The sequence below is a fragment of the Aythya fuligula genome, chromosome 17 (assembly GCF_009819795.1).
Source record: "Aythya fuligula isolate bAytFul2 chromosome 17, bAytFul2.pri, whole genome shotgun sequence".
In the NCBI taxonomy this organism is placed as follows: domain Eukaryota; kingdom Metazoa; phylum Chordata; class Aves; order Anseriformes; family Anatidae; genus Aythya; species Aythya fuligula.
In genome coordinates, this window is record NC_045575.1 from 10,544,051 (window position 1) to 10,564,774 (window position 20,724).

The 20,724-nt window shown below is 56.5% G+C and overlaps 1 protein-coding gene across 2 annotated transcripts in view; it reads left to right on the forward strand.

Annotated features, from left to right (window-relative positions):
- The window catches only part of SEPTIN5 (septin 5), a 40,055-nt gene extending 19,557 nt beyond the window's left edge, over positions 1–20,498 (forward strand). Inside the window, exons 1-11 of one of the 2 annotated variants that reach the window (XM_032198765.1) lie at positions 7,046–7,157; positions 11,707–11,803; positions 12,180–12,266; positions 12,830–12,953; positions 13,122–13,256; positions 13,926–14,043; positions 14,371–14,472; positions 15,365–15,461; positions 16,696–16,831; positions 18,577–18,679; positions 19,282–20,498. In XM_032198765.1, coding sequence (XP_032054656.1) covers positions 7,068–7,157; positions 11,707–11,803; positions 12,180–12,266; positions 12,830–12,953; positions 13,122–13,256; positions 13,926–14,043; positions 14,371–14,472; positions 15,365–15,461; positions 16,696–16,831; positions 18,577–18,679; positions 19,282–19,338 — 1,146 coding nt within the window. In that variant the 5' untranslated portion in view covers positions 7,046–7,067 and the 3' untranslated portion in view covers positions 19,339–20,498. Of the gene's footprint in view, positions 1–7,045; positions 7,158–11,706; positions 11,804–12,179; positions 12,267–12,829; positions 12,954–13,121; positions 13,257–13,925; positions 14,044–14,370; positions 14,473–15,364; positions 15,462–16,695; positions 16,832–18,576; positions 18,680–19,281 lie in introns of those variants that run through there. The other variant, XM_032198767.1, reaches the window with a different exon arrangement.
- The last annotated feature ends 226 nt before the right edge of the window (positions 20,499–20,724 follow it).

Here is a 20,724-nt window from a genome sequence, read left to right on the forward strand (position 1 = left end):
CTGATGGCATCATCCTGAGCTGCAGCCTGGTGGGGTGCAGGGACCTGCAGGGGGCACGGGGTGGCCATGCAGCTGTGGGTGGCAGCCAGGGAAGGGAACAACCCTGTTCCCAGCCTTTGTCCTTTGGCTGGAGCCGAGGAAGCCTCGGGCGGTCAATGTGACTGTCTTTAAAGCGTGGACCTAGCACAGGCACTGCTGCTTTGCAGCCCTGACCTTCTCTTCTCTCGTGCAGCTGACTGCCTGCCTCTGTGCGCTCTGGTGCCGGGGATCTGCGGGGAGCTGTAAATGCCAGCAGGGCAGCTCTGCTCTCTGTTGTCCTCTGTGGGGCAGAGGTGTTGTGTCTGTGCCTCTCTGCAGGTCCTGGGGATGCTTTAGCAAACATCAGGGCTTCAGGCAGCAGCACTGCCTCCCGGAGAGCTGCGTGGTGGCAGGGCAGGGCAGGCGTCCTGTGTGCTCCGTCAGAATCTCAGTGGGTGCTCGGAGAGCTGCGAGCGAGCTGTGCTGCTTTACCCAGTGGTTTCCCCAGTTTTCAGGGTTCCTCCATCTCTTCAGCTTTTTGTTTCCTGCTGTCGTGTGCTGTGATCCTCTCCCGAGCACATCTCACAGCTCTGCTGACAAGCAGGTGTGCCTCCCGTGCCTGCCCTGAAGGAGTTGTTTTGTGCCACTGCTCAGAAACCGAGGAGCGCTGCAACCCCGGCCTGGCTTGTTGCTTATTCCCGCTGATTAGCTGATTGCTTCCAATTGCCAACACCATCACACGGGTTGTAATCAGTCATTTTCCGTGCCACTCGGGGAGAAGGAGCAGGGTGCAGGTGTGGGAGGGAAAGCCGCGTTTGCCAGGCTGAAAAGGACAAATGCTTCTGCAGTGAAATGCTCCAACTGTTGCGCAGTTCGCTCTGTTGTTTATATTGAACCAGAAGAAACATCCAGGGGAGGAAGGGAGCAGAATTTCCCTCTGACTAATGCTGCTGGATCATGCAGGGCTGTGGGGAAATTGCCAGGCAGAGAAACCATCAGGAGGAAAAGGAAATGGAAAGGGAATCTAATTATCCATCTGCAAAGACAAACCTTAGTCCTGACGCAGGGCCCAGCCCGGGGCAGGCTGATGTGGGCTGGGAAATGGGGAGTCCTGGGGGGACAGCAGGGGGAGGGGGGGAGGCTGGAGCCAGGGGGGCTGGGGGGAGACCCCCGGGAGCCCCCCTGGGAAGGAGGAGGTGCTCTCCCCCCTTGCCATGGCACACTGCAGTCTGTCTGCCCTTGAAGGCTGCAGGCTGCGGTGCTTTTTGGGGGTGGTTGCTCCCACAGGCTGGGGCTGGCCTTCCTCTTGCTGCGTGCCTTCCACGACTGAAGGTTATTTCCAAGCACTGCCTTTTCTCCCTTCACTAATGTAATGGAATTAAAAATGATCTGGTGAGCTAAGAGTGGGCTCATCCTCCTCTCTTGTGGGCATCAGCTACTCCTAAAGTTATGTTAATTGTAGCTGGGAGACCCAGACAGGGGTTGGGCACTGGCCCAAAGATAGTTGGCTTGTGTTCTCCCAGTGCTGTTTTGGGAGCCTGCAGGAAAGGCAGCGTGTTCAAGACCTCCTTGAAGAGCTGGGAGTATCCCCGAGATGGGCGTACCGGGGATGAACCAGGAGCATCCCCGCCTGGGTAATGCTTTTTCCAGCAATGTTTGTCCCCTGCCTGATCCCTGCCTGGCGTGCCGTGCTGCCCCAGCTGGGACTGCCTTCCCTGCTGATGCCCTTGGGCTGGCCCTGTTGGGCCAGGCAGGAGCGTCTCATGATGCTCAGAGGCCCTGACACCCTCTCTGGTTCAGGATTCAGCCTTTTTGGCAGGCAGGCCTGATCCTGCATCCCCTAATCACGTGAGCAGATGTCTCTATTTCAGCGGGACTTCTCTGAGTAAGGATGCAGGACTGGGAGCACTGCCTGTAAGTTGAAAGTGGACCTCCTGTAGGGTCCTCTCCTTACCCTTTTGCTGTTCAAGCACGTAAATGTGCATCGACAGCTTCCAAAGCTGCTGATGCTCTTGGCATTGGGGCGGACAACTTGAGAGCTGCAGAAGCAGTGCCTTGCCATTTCTGAGCATAAGTCACCTTTGTTTCCCACCCTGTCACTCCACAGAGCTCCCAGCCCAGCCAACGTCTGTGCCCTGGGACGATGTGTACCTGGTTTTCTCCCAGGCGTGCTTGTTCCTGGCTCTCCAGGGCTGGCAGGGCTCCGTGCCGCCTCTCTGCCTTTGCCAGCCGTGGCTTCGAGGTGGGAGGGAGGGGATCCACTGAAGCCCGATTCGTGGCTGGAGCAGGGGAGAGCTGAGGAGCTGCTGCAGCCCTTCCTGCACCGCCTGCTTTCTCCTCCGGTCTGAGCAGCCCAGCTTTGGAAATTCCCATCCTTTGCTACAGTTTGGAGTGTGCCCCCAGCTGGAGGTGCTGCTGCCTGCGACCCTACCTGGGGCAGGGGCAACGAGGGCTGCGGGTCTGCTCCACGGACTGATTTCAGCCCTGGTCAGGGGCAGCCGCAGTGGGAGCTCCCTGCTCCTGCCGGCTGCGACACCCAGGGCAGGCAGACCCCAGCAGAGCTGCCTTCTGCTGGCCGGCTTCTCCCTCGCGTGGATCGTGTCGGTACCGCAGCAGGGAGCCTGCCTGCAAGGGGCTTTTCCTCTGCTTCTCCTCAGAGGCTGGTAACGGAGCGTTTCGTGGAAAAGTTCCAGCCAGGGACCATGCCTGTCCAAGCTCTTACGTTTCACAGATCACCCTAAATGAAGAGCAGAGGAGCTGGGTGTGACAAGAGCTGTCAGCTCGCTCCAGAGGGAGTCACAAGTTGAAAGAAGTGGGAAGGAATTTATGGGCCCTGGTCCTTTTTCAGAGCTGGAAGCGGAGGCACCTGGTGAGTCACACAGGGCCGCCTGGGGAGCCTGAGGTGCTTCAGGTGGGAGCAGGGAGCACAAATACCATTAAAATGCAATTTAATAGATTTCGGGAGGGATTATGTGGAAAAACAGCAGTGATCCTTCAGCGGAAATTAAAACTTGACCTGTGGAGGAGGTAAAAGAAAACACAGGAGATTTGGTTGCTGTGTTGATTGTGCTCGTGGCCCGGCGTGTGCAGGGGAATAATCCCGTGTTTGGGGATTTCGGCAGAGCTCTGCTCAGCTGGCTGCTTGCTTTTTTCCAGAGCATCAAAGAATGAAGCCTGACTGAAGTGTCAGGGCTCTGATGCTGCCAGTGACCACTTAGAGCCTCGCTTACAAGCTCAAGGTTTAGTTAATCCTCAGAGTTGAGATCAGCCAGGTGTTTTCTCTTGGCTCAGGTCAGCAGGAGCCTCGGGGTGGTTGTGCTGCGCTGCTGCTGTTGGAGCAGCAGAGTCTAAGCCTCGTGACACCCGAGGGATCTACCTGTCCACAGCCAGCACCGATTTTCCATGCAGTGAGAGAGGAGAAGGCAGGAACCAAGCTGGGAGCTCGCAGTGGGGGCTGGGGGCTGGTTGCTGTCCCTGGAGCCCAGCCAGGACGGTGTAAATTTAGCCAAGGGCAGAATTTCCTCTCCCTGCCTCCATCTCTGATCTGTTCTCTCCTCGCCCATCCTCACGCTCGCAGCGCTGGGCTCCGCGTGGCCGAGCTCTGCCCGTCCCTGCCAGGCCCCGAGCGCTGCCGGGGCTGCAGCGGCTCCGTGCTCCCTGGACGGGGGTGTGGTGGGGGGGTGCAGCGTGAGGCCTTTACCCCCTCCAAGGCTGATGCCCTGCTCTCAGGGAGGTTTTCTCTTCTCTGGCCAGCTGCCTAGGGGTAAATTTTGCCTTCTGTGGGTTTATACCTAAAGCCATGAATTAATGTGTTTTCTCTCCTCTTCTCAGAGACCGGCTTCAGCCCTGCAGGCTAGAAATCTCCTTTAACAAAGGCAGAAGTAGGACATGGCTCCCTCACCGCTGGTGTGTGGCCACAGCTCTTCCCTCACAATTCAGCTCCTGGGCTGCAGCTGCCCCGAGCCAAAGGAGAAACCCCACAGAAAGCAGGGCACGTGCCTTGGCTCTTGCCTGGCCCCCTTGCTGGCAGGCACGTGCTCAACGCAGCAGCAACTCGGAGAGGTCAGGCTGTGCCTGATGGCACCGCTTGGTGACTTTTTGTCTTTTCTGGTGTCAAGGCATGACAAAGGAGGGCTGGTCTGTGAGGTGGGGCCGGCTTGGGGCACCCCACAGCTGTGTTTCCCTTTCTGCTGGTGGCAGAAGACACTTTGGTTTTGGGCTATATTTTGAAAGGGTGAAGGTGTGTGTTTCTCTGCTGAGCTCCACTGCACGCAGTGTGTGAGATGTCCCGTGTGCTGTGTTTCTCTCTCAAGGCTGTTGTACATCAGGTTTCTTGTTGGAGGAGCAGGTCGGAGCTTATACTGGGCACTTCCAGGGCCTGCGTGGAAAGGGAGGGGGGAAATGAGAAAGGGCAGAGGCAAAATAAGGTTTGGCCTGGCCATCTTTGGAGGTTTGCACATGGACCAACCTGAGCCTCTGGGTGTGCCCTGCAGCACGTCTGTGTGGCACAAGCCTGTCCTTGGCTCATGGCTTCTGCTTTGGTGCCTCTGGGTGGAAGAGGAGCCAAGATGAGCATCTCTAGGAGGGGCAGAGGAGGCCGAGTCTGAGACCCATCAAACCTTCAGCGCTTTGGAAGCCGTAGCGCTGGCCACACAGTGCTCTCTGTAGCCAAGACCTTCCCTTCTGGGTTTCTTTTCCCAATCTGCTCTCTGCGTTCCCAGGCGTGGCCTCCTGGCTGGAATTCCTCCCTGGCTGCCAGTCCCGAGAGCCGTGTGTGATGTGAGAGCTCAGGGTGCTCAGGAGACAGAAGCTCCTTGTTCCCGGCTGCGCCGTCAGCACGGTTCCTGGGGCCATGAACAACACTGTGGTTTTGTCGCAACCAAACCATTGTTGGCTTCGTGGTGATCCCAGCTCAGAAGAATGCTCCCACTGGGTGCAGCGGGCTGGGGAGGACGCAGCGTGCCTCCCTGTGCCCAGGCACATGCTTGTGGTTGGTGGCCATGTGGCCTGCGGCCTGCAGACAAGGGTTGTTCAGGCCATGAGAATCTGTGGAGGTTGGAGAGGGTTTGCTTGCAGCTGTTGTGGTTTATGGGGTGGAAGGACTGGTGGAACCTCAGTGTTATTGCAGCTAAGTCTGGACGTGTTTCTTGTGCACCCCCAAGCCATTGCTCTCGCTGCCTGGTGCAGACAGTGCGATGCCTTCAGCGCTCCTCGGTCGTGCACAAGCTGCAGACCGTGGTGGTGGAGACCTCCAGTCAGGAAAGCAGGAATCAGACACTGGGAATCTTGGAGGGGAAAAAAAGTGTCGCGAGCATGGCCTGACCTACTGCTGAGCTGGGAGGACATTGTGTTATCTACCCCCTGAAAATGGAGCTGCCTTATGGGGGCAAGGAAAAATGCCTTGTTCTGGGAAGTGGCAACTCTTGGCACACCTGGATCTCAGTGCAGACCTGCTTGGCCACTACACTCAGAAATGGCTGGGAACAAACCCCAGTGAGCAGAACTTACGGACGCTACTGGTAGGGCAAGGTCATTTGGAAAAGGGCTTTGTGCATGTGCATGTGATATGACAGCTGCCACAGGGAGGGAGTTTTCCTTCTCTGGGAATGTTTCCCAGTTCTCCCTCTCATGTTTCTCAGCCTCCAGAACCTCATGCCTGTAACTCCTCACCTTCCCTCAGCTTGCAGGATGGCAGTGTAAGTAAAACATCATTCTTTGTCTGTGTCCCATCTCCCCCCGGTGCAGTCTGTGCAGAAGCCCGGCTTCTAAGACCTTTCTACTCCTGCAGCTGCTCCCAGGCTCCAGGCCACTGGAGATCTCCTGGTGTCTCTGTACCTTGCAGCACAATCTCCTACCAGCTGGGGTGTGCAGCTGGGGGTTGCAGCCTGAGGCTGAGCAGGGCAGCCCCGCTGATCCCATAATATACAAAGTTGCTGCTGGAAATCTGCAGCTCCCAGAAAGGCAGCGGGAGCTGGGGCTGGGAGAGAGGCAGGAACATAGCAGGGAGCCAGCACCCTGCCCTGTTCGCGGGCAGAAAGCTGCCCAGAACCCGTGTGTCGAGCTGCAGGTTCCTCCTGCACCACCGGTGTTGCCATCTCGTGTGGCTCTATTATAAGTGCCATGGCATTAACCCCCAGTTCCTGGGATTGTGTGATTACATGAGATTATAAGGGTTTGTTTCAAATATATTCGTGCTCAGTTTCTATGGCTGCACAGAAAAGCTGAAGCGTAGGTCTCATGTGGGTTCAAATCCTAAACTTGAAGCTTAAGTGATTTTTCTGTGAGTGCTAAGCTGTTACTGGGCTGGATCCTTGTGCTTAACAAATGCACGGATACTTCTTTTTTTTTGAAATTTCTCCAAAGCTGGAACAGTTGCTATCGGGTGCAGCCCAGCCCAGCTGCCTGCTAGGTGTGGATTCAGGTGAAGCACCAATAGCTCTGGAATAGCGAGGGACCGGTGCTGCGTGGGGGGGGCCCTACGTCCACCAGCCCCGGGGCCTGGGGGTTATGTTTGGAGTCGGCTTTTGGGGAGTTCTCTGGACCCCTCAGTGTTCCCCGCACACGGCCAGAAGCAGCACATTTTTGCCCAGAGCAGTTCCTTCACAGCGAACCTTTGTCTTTGTATCAGGACATCCAAGAAACCCTCCAGCTGTCCCGAGGACTCAGCCTCGGAGCTGGGGCAGCAGCCGGTACGTGCAAACCCTCTCCGCGGGATGCTGGCAGAGCGAGAGACATCGGCTCTGGCCTGCAGCCGTGGTGGCTTTTGTCCTGTCCTGGCTGGCAGGCTCCTCCCGCAGCACAGGCGGAGGCAGGAAATCCCAGGCAGCTGCCGTGGGAGCCCGCTTGCCTCTTCTCTCCTCTCCTCTCCTCTGCTCGCCTCTGCTCCTCGCCTCGCGGGCCGCCGAGGCGAGCCGAGCCAGCCCTGCGTGTGTGTGCATGCGTGGGCGGGGGGGCTGCCGCATGGATTTAGCGAAGGCTGGGAGGGAACACATGGGTTGGGTGTTTTTTTTCTTGGCCTGCGGTGGCTGTCCGTCCTGCCGGCCGCGGTTATGGATTCGATCATTATCCAGGAGCGGTTAGTGGAGAGGCTGCTTTCCCCCCGGACGCAGGCACAGCGAAGCCACCCGGCCAGGCTGAAGGTACGGGGATGTATTTATAGCGCCCTGCGAGCCGGGGAGCAGCGGGGACAGGCAGGGGGAGGATGGTGCCCGAGCAGATGTGTGCGGCACAAGATGAGATCTCCGAGGAGCAGAGCAGCGGAAGGAAGCTGGTAACGGGGACACGGCCGGGGACAGAGACCCAGCGGGCAGCTCGGGGAGGGGAGCAGCCCCGCGGGCGCAGGAGCAGGCTGGCCAGCTGGGAGATGCGTGCCTGATTTCTGGGCGGTTATCTCACGCGGTGATTCCTGCCCTGAATGGCGTGTGTGTGCGCTTGGGGGGCTCGGGGCACGAGCCAGGGCTGTGCATGTGCCCCAGAGCAGCCTGGTTTGCGTTGTGTTAAAGCTGTGCTTCGCTCGCCGGTTTTCTTCCTGCTGCACCCAGCGCTGGTGGGCGGGCGGCTTTGCTAATGCTCCGTACTCAGCCCCGGGCCTGAGGAGGCAGATGTACATGGGGGAGCCCCTGGGGGTTGTTTGTGTCATGAATTTATGCAGCTTTCTGAGAATGAGAGGATGCAAAGGTCTGCCCCTCCTCTGGGAATGGGCCCTGCTGCTCCGTGCAGATGCGGATGTGGCGGCCGGGAGAGGGCCGGGCAGCTTCTGCTGTAATGGGCACAGGGCCCCGAGGCAGGGAACTGCAGCCCCCCAAAGTGCTGCGGCTGGCGTCACGGTGGCATCATGCTCTGTAGGATTTGGAGGAAGGGTCTGAACAGAATATTTGGGGCCTTGGTGGGGACAGGTTCATCGGGACCCCGGCACAAGCCTCACCATTTCTGGGGTTTGCTCCAGAGACAGGGTAGGGGCCGTTCTTCAGATTTTCTGTAATCCTATGGTGTTTAATTTTAGCACTTTTGAATGCACTCCGCAAGCCTCATTTATCCCCAGAATAAGTGGCAAAGTCACGTGAGATCTGGATTGCTTTGAGCAGCTCATGCACAGGGGAGGTGAGGAAAGGATCAGGAGCGATGGCGTCCTTGCTGCCTGCCTGCCCTTCTCCGTGGCAGTACGGACAGCCCCCAGGTACCTCTGTCGTGGGGATCTGTAGCCCAGACAGGGACAGGACCTGAACCCAGGGCTGCTTTGTTCCTTGGCTTGACCTCACTGTGTGCCAGGGAGCCTCAGCACCTCGGCGGGGTGGTGGAGGATGCGAGGACACGGCGTGTCACCGTGATGTCCAGCGAACCGTGGTGCGTGTGCTGAGGGAGGAGGGCACAGACGTGTTTTGCTTGGCTTGGGAAGCTTTGGTTTGTAACAGGGCCCCAGAGGTCAGCCACGTTTTCGGTGGCCTCAGCTGTGGTGCTCAGGGCACGTTCCCAGGCGCAGGACGCCAGCGGGAACAAAGGCAGCACGAGGAGGGGTGCTGGGGAGAGGGGCTCCGCGGAGCAGAGCGCTGCTGGCACTGCTGGCGGGGCTGCGTCCTGACAGCTGGGGCTGGTGAGGGAAGCAGAGCCCCGTGCCCAGCTGTCCTGGCCCCTGTCAGCCTGAGGGGAGCTGCTCTCGGGGGTCAGGAGCACATGAAGGGCGCTGTGATGCCTCTTGGAGGCCCCTCAGGCAAAGTCCCTCATCTAATTAATGGATTTCGGCTTCTCACAATGCAGGAAGCCACCTGCCTTCTACCCCCAGCCCTCCCATCCCCCTTTGCCCCCCTGGGGCTCTGCATCCTGAGCACAGTTGCCGTGCCAGCAGCCGTGCTGCGCGCTAACGAGGGCAGTGAGGGGTGCAGAGCCTCCAGGAAGGCAGGCACCAGGCTCGGGAGGGCACCTGGGCTCCTCGCACACCACGCTGATGTTGGCACGCTGGTGAAGGTGGCTGTAACCCAGGTGAGTGTGCCTGTCACGAGTGCCCGACACGGCCAGGGTGGGAGCACACACAGGGTGCCTCACAGCCGGGGAAGAACCACGGGACAGGCTGGCTGTGGTGCAGGGGCTGTTCCTGAGAGCTGGGCTGTTAAAGGATGTGACCACCCCACTGGTGGCCCCACATCTCTGGCCTCTCCCTTCACGGACACGCTGGCTGCCACCGGGTCTCCACAGTGTGTCTGTGGCTGCTTGCAGGGAGGCACGGCCAGGGACGGGGCCCTGCCCCTCGCATCCCTGCTGCCTCCCGCTGCAGGAGGGAAGCCCTTCCCTTGACCTTGTGCTCAGCCCTGCTCTGCCTTACTGCAAGGGAAATGACCGCATGAGCCATGGGAAAAGGGCAGCATCCTGCACCAGCTGGGATTTGCTCGCTTCTTGCGAACTGTCCGGACTCCACCGAGCTATGGGGAAGTAACCGGAGCTACAACAAATCCCCATTTTCTTGGTTGGGCTGAACAGAAACAAGAGATCAGGTTCAGCCAGTTGCACTTGGCTGAAGTAAGCAGGGTTGCACCAGAGCTCAGCTCCCCAGTATCTCCACTGTCAGCCTTTAGTCACCTAGCTTAAAAAGCAAGGAAACAGAAACACGCCCCAGTCTCAGCCACGGTTTTACTGTGTGTGCCTATTGCTGTTTGGCACATAAAGTCACTGCAGCGGGCAGGTAATCGCTGCCTTTCCAAAGTCTGGTAAAGGCTGGTGAGGTCTCTTTCCTGCTCCTGAAGCACAGCTTGGCTGCACGAGAGGTGCAAGGGGCAGGATGCTGTGTATCTGTGCCGCTCGCTGCTCCGTGTGCTGCGAGGCACGGGCTGTTATTCATGCACCTGGGTTGTGCTTGTGTTTCACCAGGAACCAGAGCAGCCAGAAAGGATGGAAGGGGAACGTTTTATCTTGTTTTCTTGATCTTGCTGTTAACACATTTCTCACCCTGCCTTGCACACCTTGTGTCTTCCCTTTGCAGAGCCTTTTGGGTGGCCGTGCAGTCTCCAGGCAGATGTTGCTTTCCTGCAAGTGGCTGCCATCACTTTTCATCCTGGGGCCTCACTGCTCGCTGCACTGCTGCTGTGGGATGCGAATGTGGGCACTCTCTAATTCTCTAATTTGTCAGGGCTAAAGAGACCAATTCTGAGACCCAAACCAACAGTGAATTTCTAGAAGGCAGTGACAGTGTCCGTCCTGCCTGAGTGCAACACGGGAAGAGCTGAGAGCCAGCACTGCCCTAAGCTTGACACGCAGGGCAGTGACCTATGTGAGTGTGTGCCCAGGAATGGAGCCAGTGAACCTTGGGAACCTGGGGAACCTTCCCCACTGTGCCTGGAGAACCAGTGCCAGAGAGCCGCGGAGAGGGTGGCTGGATGGTGTCTGACCGGGTGGGAGCCAGGGCTGGTTCTGAGGAACTCCTGGCTCCGGAGATTTGCCTGTGGTGTGAATCCCAGGGTGTATTTATCCTAAGTGATGTTGTCTGGGATGTCGTTAGCTTAGGCATTTGGGTCTAGCTTGGAAATTATGTGAGTAGGGAGGTGTTTGCCAGGGTCTGTGCCCACCCTTCAGCTTCGACAGGCCCTGGGGAGGGGAACACGCTGCTGTGGGGGGAGCAGGCTGCGAAACCCTGGGGTTGCTCAGGTGGAGCTGGCTGGAGCTATGCAGCCCGCAGCTACCTGCGGCCACCCGAGCTGTGGGCGGAGGACTGTGTGCTGAGCCCAGCGGGGAAAGTAGCTGGAGCAGGGCTGTGAACCCCACGTACGAGCTGTGTTCACCTTTGGGGTGCACCCCAGGACACGGCGCAGGCTGTGTGTTTGCTGGTGGCCGCAGGATGTGTGCTGTGTGCGGGAGGTGCCGCTGGACGTGCTGCTCCTTGAGTGCGCTCGGTGAGCTTGTACGGAGCCCACAGCGGGTGGCTGCGGCTTTTCTGTGGTGAGAGAGTGCTGGGTGACAGGAAGCGGGGTCTGGGCAGTGGTAGGGCAGTAAGGAATCCTCCAGTAACACCGCGTGTAACACGGGCACCCATCGCACCTCTCCTAGGCAAAGATCCTGCACATCTTCCCTCATCTCGTGCGTCTTCCCCCATGCCGTGCTCCTTGAACTTCTGTCTCTTCAGAAATAACACCAGAGATTATGCAGGATTTCCTCTTACTCAGCCAGGAGTGGCTGTGACACAGCAAGAAATAATCCCCTCCCAGGTCACGCAGAAGCCAACCACCGTGCCTTCATCGGGCCATGGCTCAGGACACCTCCAGCCCCTCTTGCTAATTACACCGAGCCCTCCGCTGCGTGCCGCACGCCTCTGCTGGGAGAGGTGCCCGAGTGGCTCTGAAAGACCTGGGGAGCGGCGACTGTGCAGGAGCAGCAAAGGGTTATGAGGTGTTTGTCAGCCCAGCCCTGTGCTGTGTGGGGGAGGCAGGCTGTGCCTGGTCCCTGTGTGGGTGAGAGCAGCCGAGCCGGGCAGTGGTTGCACGGAGGTGGCTCTCGGTGCCAGCAGGCACCTGCAGGGAGGGCAGAAGTCCCTGAGCCTAGTCCCTGAGTCCCACGCTGCTGCTGGGGCAGGGACCTGTCCTTCCTCCACCCCTTGGCTCTGCCTCGGGGCTTTTTGAGTCCTTTGAATCCAGCTCTGTGTTGCTTTGTAATGCTCAGGCAGGAGTGGTGGCACACCCTGACCTCCTGCCCGCCTCTGCCCCGCAGGACCATGAGAAGCAGTACGTGGGCTTTGCCACTCTGCCCAACCAGGTCCACAGGAAATCCGTGAAGAAAGGTTTCGACTTCACCCTGATGGTTGCAGGTGAGGCTGCGGTGCATGGAGGATGCTGGGCTGCACGGTGGGTGTGTGGAGGGGCCCACCCTGACCACTGGTAGCCCTCTCAAGTGAGCACTGGGCTTCATCGGAGCGGCTGGGTGGGCGGTGAAGGCAGGGCCAGCCAGGACCTGAGGGAGAGGAAGGGAAGGGAGGATGGTTTTGTACAAGGATTGAGATTTCTTGCAGCAAAAGGCCTCCCACTGCTGGAGAAACGTAATGCCCATAAACAGCTCCAGACAGCTCATATCTCACACTTCCTCTGGCTCAGGATTCAAAGCCTTGTTCAGCGTTTCATTTGTAAGTCAATTAGTGGGTCATGTTGTTTGCTTTTCCCTCCTCCCCTTTGCACTCTGTCAATTAGGAGAGTCGGGTCTGGGCAAATCCACGCTGGTGAACAGCCTGTTCCTGACGGACCTCTACAAAGACAGAAAGCTCCTCAATGCGGAGGGTAAGTTGGGGCAAAGGGGGTCAAGTGGGATCTTGCATCCCCAGGTCTGTAGCATCCTAAGGACCAGTCCTTTGGCGCCTTGCTTCAGCAGCAGCTACAGCTTGGCTGGATCCCAGCCCTGGCTTTTGTTGCTCTGCTCTCCTTTGCTGGCTGCAGGGGCACTAGGATCCAAGCACGAAGGGTCTGGTTGTAGGGTTCTTCTGCCCTATGAAGGGGAGGTGAGGCTGCAGAGCAGCACTAACCCTTTGGGTTGAGAAGTTGAGATTTGTCTTTTGTTCTTGGGTGCCGGTGTGTGGTAGGGATTCCTTTTCCCAGTGACTGGACATGTTCAGATCAGCTGGGCTACAAGCAGTTGGAAAGTTTGTGTGCCCTCTCAGAGGCCTGTCTGCCTGCTGCTGGTCTCCCTCACCACCCCTCCCCTGAGGCTCCTTAGAGGATGATCAAGGTCTTCTGAAACCCGTGTTAGTCCCTGTGCTGAGTGATAAGGGGGGAGCATCTCATTGTGGGTGTGAGTTGGGATCCCCACCATTACCTGGCCTTAACTCGTGTATTCCTGTTCAAAGAGAGAATCAACCAGACAGTGGAGATTGTCAAGCATACGGTGGACATAGAGGAGAAGGGCGTCAAGCTGAAGCTGACCATAGTGGACACACCAGGCTTTGGAGATGCTGTTAACAACACTGAGTGGTGAGCAGGCCAGCGCTGCCTTCCTCCTCATCCTCGGCCACATCTGTTTTCTGTGGCAGCTTCACAGGAAGGGGTTTGGCAGTGGGGACGGGATGCTGCTGCCTTATAGTCCCTGGAGACAGTGTCCTGTTACACGTGATTTGGTTTTGATTGAGTTCTCCTTCCCAGCTGGAAGCCCATCACCGACTACATTGACCAGCAGTTTGAACAGTATTTTCGTGATGAGAGCGGCCTGAACAGGAAGAACATCCAGGACAACCGAGTGCACTGCTGCCTCTACTTCATCTCGCCCTTTGGGCACGGGTGAGGCACCCCGCTCCGGGGATGGGGAATGACTCAGGCTGGGGGGGAAGACCCTTGCGCCCCAGGATTGCCTCACAGCGTGTTGTACAGTGTCCAGGCTGCTGACACAGGTGCAGAGCCATCAGCTGCTCCCCTTGCTGAGCACTACACAGCCTCCCTCCTCGCTGACACGACAGCCTGTGGTCAGGCAGAGCTGATCAAAACCAGGCCACAGGCCTGAGAGAGAGATCAGGGGAAGCAGTGCCACACGGACTTGTATCTTCCTATCTACCTAAGCCTGACTGATAGATAGGAAAGGGAGTTTTAAGCTGCCTTCAGTCCCTGCCAGACCTTGCTGGCTTGTGTCCTAACCTAGCCTGGAGCAGCCGTGCTGGCACCCTGCAGCACAGGGCAGCCAGGAGGAGGTCTGTGGCCGTGGCCTGGGCAATATTTGTTCTGTAAGGTGAATGCTCAGCCTGTGTCTGCATGACATGTCTCAGCATCTGAAATCTGAGATGGCTTTCCTGCAGATGCAGCCCTAGCTGAGGGCTGCCTCAGACTCTTGTGACAGTGCTGTCCTCTTCCCTTCTTCCTGGGGCTAGTGGGTGAAGCGGGAGAGGCTGGAGGGGGAGCTGCCCGCTGTGTCCTGGCTCACCTTGCTAACCATGTCTCTCCTCATTCCTGCTGCAGGCTGAGGCCTGTGGATGTCGAGTTCATGAAGGCTCTGCACGAGAAGGTCAACATTGTGCCGCTCATTGCCAAAGCTGACTGCCTGATCCCCTCTGAGATCCGGAAGCTAAAAGAGAGGGTGAGATGCTGTTTCCTTACAGGGGCATACCTGATGTGGTGGCGGGGATATGCTGAGAAAGGAGAAAAGCAGTATGCCTGCAAAAATAAACTTGTGTGTGTATGTATTTATAGTGTCTGCGTGTGTGTATGTATATATACACACACACATATATAGTACCTGCAGATCTAATTGCAGCAGTGCTACGTGATACCTGTGAGAAGGGAAGTGGTGTCTGCAGTGAAGCCAACTCTACAGGATTCATGGCAGTACAAACAGGGAAGAGACTCAGCATTTCTGTGTCATTCAGTGCTGCATTTTTTTTGTTCTTGTCTTGCATGGACGCAGATCCGGGAAGAGATTGAGAAATTTGGCATTAAAGTATACCAGTTTCCTGAGTGTGACTCTGACGAAGACGAGGAGTTCAAGCAGCAAGATAGAGAGCTGAAGGTAAGGAGTCAGTTCAGCAAGGGACTGCAGAGTCTGCCCCTTGGGTACACTGGTTGCTCCGGAAGGAGCCGGAGCTGCCCTGTGCGTGCCACAGTCCCGTGCTGTGCTGCCGATACGCAGGAGGCAGCCTGTATTGGCTCATGTGGTATGTGGACTGGAGAAGAGGGCTGATGTCCTTGCTGGTGCCATGAAGTGCAGCATGAAGACACGGGACTTCTGGTGTCCTGCCAGACAGTGCCAGTCTTTCCTCGGTCTACCCCAGCCTGTGTGGTTAAGATGGAGGCTGGGCTGTATGACACTTGTGAGCACCCATTTCTGAGTGAACACTTTGTGGGTGAGGAGGCCTCATCCCCACTCTGATACCTCAGTTGTGTGGGAAACACAGCAGGGTCACACAGGCCCGGCTGGAGGCCCCAGCAGCCCAGGCCTGACCCTTTCCTAAGCTGAGCCAGCCATGCGTGTGTGTGCAGTATGGCTTTGTTTCTCCTGCCAGATGAAGGCAATGGGCTCTGAGCAGAGAGGAGCACAGCCTGTACTTCCTTGCCTGGATGAGCTCTTGACCTCCATTGTCCCACTTGTTTGGTGTCCCAGCCTCTCTGCTCTGACTTCCTTGTAGTGTTTCCCCTCAAAAAAGAGATGCAGGCACCTGCAAAGACACAGCCTCCCTCAGGAGAGCTGAGAATGTCAAGCTGGGAATCAAGCTGCCTTCAGATCCCAGTGCCTGAGGCTTTTCTCTATAATCATGTTGTGCTGTCTCATGCTGTGGGATGTGTGGATATCCCTGTGCCTTTCCTATCAGTGCCTTCATCCTCCCGTTCTGCTCTGCCTGAGCTCAGCCCTCAGAGGAGGGATGTGTGGGCAGCCCCAGGCTCAGCGATGCCTCTCGTTCCAGGAGAGTGCTCCCTTTGCTGTCATCGGCAGTAACACAGTGGTGGAGGCAAAAGGCCAGCGAGTCCGTGGACGGCTGTACCCGTGGGGCATTGTGGAAGGTAAGCACAGTGCCTGCAAGCTGGCACTGAGCACGGGGCAGGGACAGAGGTGGGCACGTACAACAGGGACTGCAGTGGGGAGTTCACCCCTGCGCAGCCTTGAGCAGCTGTTGACCAACTGCACGACCTTTGGCACATGGCAGGGGACAAAGTAGGGTACAGAGAGGTGCCGGGAGCTGCCTGCTCTGCTGCTGCATGCAGAGCAATCACCCTGCCTCTGAAGCCAGGGTGCATTGTGCAACACACGTCCAGGGAGGAGCCTGAATGTGGTGCCACTGCTGTGGGGATGGAGCCGAGGCTGTGAAGGTTCCTGCAAGCCGCAGCGAGACCTAGAGGAGAGGGCAGGAGGGCTGCCACACAGTGTGTTTGTCTCTTTGTAGAAGTTCTCCCCTTCTAAATGAGAAATTTCATAGGTAGAAAAAGCCTGCAATGTTTTTTCCTGCTGTTGCTGACTCCCCGTGCTGGCACGTTGCTTTAGATCTTGGAGCTCTCAATCCCCAAATCCTCTGCACTTGTGGGTTGGTGTCAGCTGCTTGGGCTGCCCAGCTGCTGGCTCTTCTCTCTTGCTGTCTCCTGAGTGGGCTGTACCTGTCAGAGTGCTGGTAGTTGGCAATGAGATCAGCTTTGTGAGACCCTGGGCTTCACACAGCCAGCTTCCCCCAGCCCTGCGGAGAGAGAAATGGAGATTACCACAGCAAGTACCCAGCTACCAAACACGCTTCCCCCCAGACTCCCACAGGGCTGCCTGGGGCCTGGCTCCCCATGGTAACAGCAGCTTTTTCAGCTCTCTAGCCCATTGCTTGCTAATGGCTCTGCTCCTCAGGGGCTGATTCAAGATCCCTTGTGGAAACCATCCTGCCTACAGCGGCCTTTCAATCAGTGCTGAGTTCTGAGGAGGTGGCCGTTTTGTCTCCAGCAGTTGCTGTTTTCACTGGGGTTATAATAATGACATCCACTGTACCTGGGAGCAGCATCCTCTCAGGGCTCTGCTATATGTGCTTAATTAATCCTCTTACCCAGAAAAAGTCCTGGGAACGCAGTGACCTCGGCAGCCTGGCCTCAGGGTCGAGGAGTGCAGAGCTCCATCAAGGCCTGTGCTGGGGCCAAGGGGGGGAGTGGGGATGGATGGGGAAGGGGCCCTTGGGGGAATTTTATTTTTGGTGCAGAGGAGGGACTCCCTGGATGTGGCCGATGAGGTGTGACATCCAGGTGCTCTCCCGGTTTTGCTTTGCAGTGGAAAATCAGGCGCACTGCGACTTTGTGAAGCTGCGGAACATGCTGATCCGGACACACATGCACGACCTGAAGGATGTCACTTGCGATGTCCATTATGAGAACTACCGAGCCCAGTGCATCCAGCAAATGACCAGGTGGGTCCCTCACTTTGCCTGCGGGTTGGAGGGGTATCTCTCTGCCTCTGTGGAGAAGGGACCACTTTTTCAGAATGGCTTCTCTGGGGAATGGCACTGGGAAGTAATACAGCACATCCGAGCTCGTCTCCCACAGCCTTAGCTCACGGTGAGGATGCTTCTCAGAACCCATGTTCCTGTCCAAGGACTCCCCACACAGATCTTGGGAAATAGGCCTGGCCATAAATGCTCTTTAGAAGAGCTGTTCCTAGCACTGGGTGAAATACATCCAGCCTAAAGAACCACGAGATAAACCATTTCTCTGGTGGATTACTGCTGTGTGCATTGCCAAAGAAGGCATTCTGCAATCTGCAGTTCTGTCCAAAAGACAGCCTGACCCTTGGGATGCTGCTGTTTCTCAGACAACGGAACCCAAGCAGTTAGCAAGAGTCTCATCACATCTCCAAAGATTTCTCTGCATTATCTTGCTGTTGCATTTGATTCTCTGTAGTTTTAATCACAGAGATCAGAAAACAGAGAGCACTCACGGGCTTTTCATTTGAAAGTCATATCTTTTCCTTCTCCCTTTCATGACTGAAATATTGGTGATACATTTTAGGTTTAAATAGATTTTGGCTCTTCTGTTGTAAACCATCCCCTTCACTTCCTGCCTGAGCTGGCTGGGTGACCGCGTGCTGCCACGTTGCAGAGCAGAAATAGCTGCACTGCACCGAGGAACAGCCCAGCGTGTGTGCAAATGTGCAGGTTGGCACGTTCTGCTCACACACGCTGTATCCCAGTACTTTTGCATAGCAGATGAGCCTGTCTTTTTCAACAGTGATAATAGGGAGTCCCAAAATAACCATGTGAAACACTAGAGATCTGTCAGAAGTGTCACAGTTGCTATTTAGACAGGCTGTGTATCTATTAAAAGAACAGAGTGGTGAAAAAGCAATTGCTCGGCTTAAAACTCTGGTGCTGTTGCTCACGCCACGGCTGGTTCTTTCTCAGAAAAACCAGCGTGGCCGTTTCTAGCAGTGGGATACGGGTTCTTCTCTGAAGAAACTTTTGGGAGGAGATACCAAGCTCCAGAGCTGGAATTGACTCAATAATGAGGAACTGGTGACTCCAAGTGGTGAGAGCCAGAAAGTGGCAACTTGAGTTCCCAGTTTTTCTATGGAGAGCTCCTCCAACTTTTGGAAGTCACCTCCTTCCTCTGTCCCCTGCCAGCACTTGTGCACACCCCCAGCCCTCATCACAATGCTGCTGTGCCATGCCTGTTGTGCACCATGCCTCCCCTTGAGTACAGGGACCAGGCTTTGTTATCAGACTTGCAGCAGTTAAACTGCTCCTCTGGTTTTATTTTCCTTAAAAACAAACAAATAAAAAACCACCACAACATCGTGAGCATGTAGTGGCTTAGAGATGCTGATAGATAGATAAAAATTGGCTGTAAATGTCCTTGCTAAATTTTCCAGTGCTGTTACATAAAGTGCTCAGAATTGCCAGCTCTTTCTGGCTGGTTTTTTTTTTTTTTTTTTTCCTTGGTGTAATCCTGGTTTGGGTTTTCTCAGGTAGTTTCTCCGAGTGCATCCTACACCTACATGCCAGATTGCCCCCATAGCCCTTCTGAGTGGCTGGGTGCATGTTCCCACGTTGCTGGCAGGTCTGCCATCGTGAGTGACAGCCATCATGTGGTGACACCAAAGCCATCTAGCCTGAAGCATAACTGACTGCATTTCTTCCCTCTCTCTCTGTCTCTCTAGCAAGCTGACTCAGGACAACAGGATAGAAAGCCCCATTCCTATCCTGCCTCTCCCAACACCAGACACTGAGACAGAGAAGCTGATCAAAATGAAGGACGAGGAGGTGAGACCCTCAAAGCTGGCCAGCTTTAATATTGGAGCTGAAATCCAAGGTGTTTCCCCAGGATTGCCCCACAGAGGCTGTTCTGGGGCTTCCCACTCCCGCTTCCCCCTGGGCTTCTCCTGGTGCGTAGGGCAGGACGTGGATGTTGTGCCCACCTTCCCCCGGCAGGGAAACATGGCTCTGTTCCACTCCAGACACTGATGCTTCTGTGCTCAGGCAGGAGTTAGCCTTCTCTGAGAAATCCCTTTTGCCACCCCCAAGGGTCTACCCCGTCACCCCAAGCCCGTCACGCTGTCAGTCAGCACCACTCGGGGCTCTCTTTGTCCAGGCCCTCTGCCTTGGCCAGCCACTGGGGCTGGCAGCGCCTGGCTGTCAGAGGCGTGATGCAGAGCCTGGGACTTGGCCCTGTGGCTTTGTGCGGTGCAGCGGGGATTTACTGGGCTCCCTGCCCAGCTGTCCTGCTGGGCTTGATGGACTTGTCACCTGCTGGCTGTGGCTGGGGGCGAGGGGAGCCAGAAACTCATCTCATGGTGCCAGCCCCCAGTGCAGATCCCCAGCCCCAGCAGATCTGTCTTTGATCACCTCTCTTCTGTCTCCTGCAGCTGCGGCGGATGCAAGAAATGCTGCAGAAGATGCAGCAGCAGATGCAGGATCAGTGAGATGCGGGTACCTGGAGGGCAAAGGGAACCCCTCAGCGACCAACTGAAGCCTGGCAAGAGCTGTGGACGTTTAAAAAGAGGTTTCCTGTTGTATAAAGACTTGTGGGCAAGAGCTGCACCCGCAACTTCTAATTTATTAGCAGCAGCGCTGGCTTTGCGGTCAGCTGGGTTGTGGAGAAGGCTGTTCACTTAACTGTTTACTGATGTGTATTTCTTTTTTTATTATTCTTTCTTTTCTTTTTTTCTCATTTTGTTTTTTCAAAAGGAACTAGCCTGGGAAGTCTCTAAGGCATCCTAAAAAGGGGGGAAAAAAGGAAAAGAAACAGTTCTCCCTTTCCCATGTACTAATCTCTTGTTTGGGAATGCTCTGGTATTTAAAGTCCTGGTTTCTCTGGTGTACGAACTTGAAGAATATCTGTGTCGATGCACGTAGATGTTTACTCCCACCTGAGGTGCTGTGCCCCCTTCCCCACTCCCCTTGTCCAGGGCCAGCACAAGCGTTGTAAAGGCAGACCTTCCCTCCTGGGAGTTCAACCTGCTCCGCCAGGGGCCAGCTGTGGACCAGAGAGCGGGGACTGGGGGGTTCTCTGTGCACTGACCTGCCCGGGGGCCCGCTGCTTGTCTGGTTTCCTGCCCAGGTTATTTGGTTTGTCTTTGGTTGGTGGTTGGTTGGCCGGGGTTGTTTTTCCTATGAACTCCAGAACTTTGCACTGAGTGGCAGGGAGCTGAGTCTGTCAAGGGGCTGGTTAGACGAAAACAGCTTCCACTGCCCTCAGGTGTGTCTTTGTGGCAGAGAGGATGAGTTACTGAGGATTACCAGCAATGATGGGAGCGGACACCTCCCCAGCCTGCCAGCCGTGCTCTCCTCCCAAGGCAGGCTGGAGGGGCTGACAGAAGCACGACAGCGGGGCGCTGCGGTGGCTGGGAGAGGCTCTCTCGTGCTTTAGCTCTGGTCGCTCTGAGCTTCTCCCGAGGAAAGGGGCAGTTTCCGAAGGCTCGTTCCAGAGGTCTGCAAGCTGCCCGGCCAGGCAGACCGCTGCAGGAAGCCCAGGGTGACGGGGGGCTTGGAGAGCTGCTGTGGGTCAGTGTGGCAGGTACAGGAGCGTTACTGCGCTGAGCACAGCCCAGCAGACTTGGCGCTTCCTCCCCTGCCCTTCCCCTGAGCCTCGGCCCTTCTTCCCCTCCCCAGTCCCCCTCTCTTCCTGTCTCAGTGCTGGGAAAGCTGGTGGATCTGCTGGGCAGAGATAAGAGCGCTTTTTTCGTAGCAGCTTCTGTCCTGTTTCTGCTTCCTGCGGTATTTTTAACTTCCAGTCCAGCCAGAGGAGAGCCCTGGAGCGTGATGTGCCTGACAGGGCAGGACTCACCAGCAACGCTGCCATGTGCAGA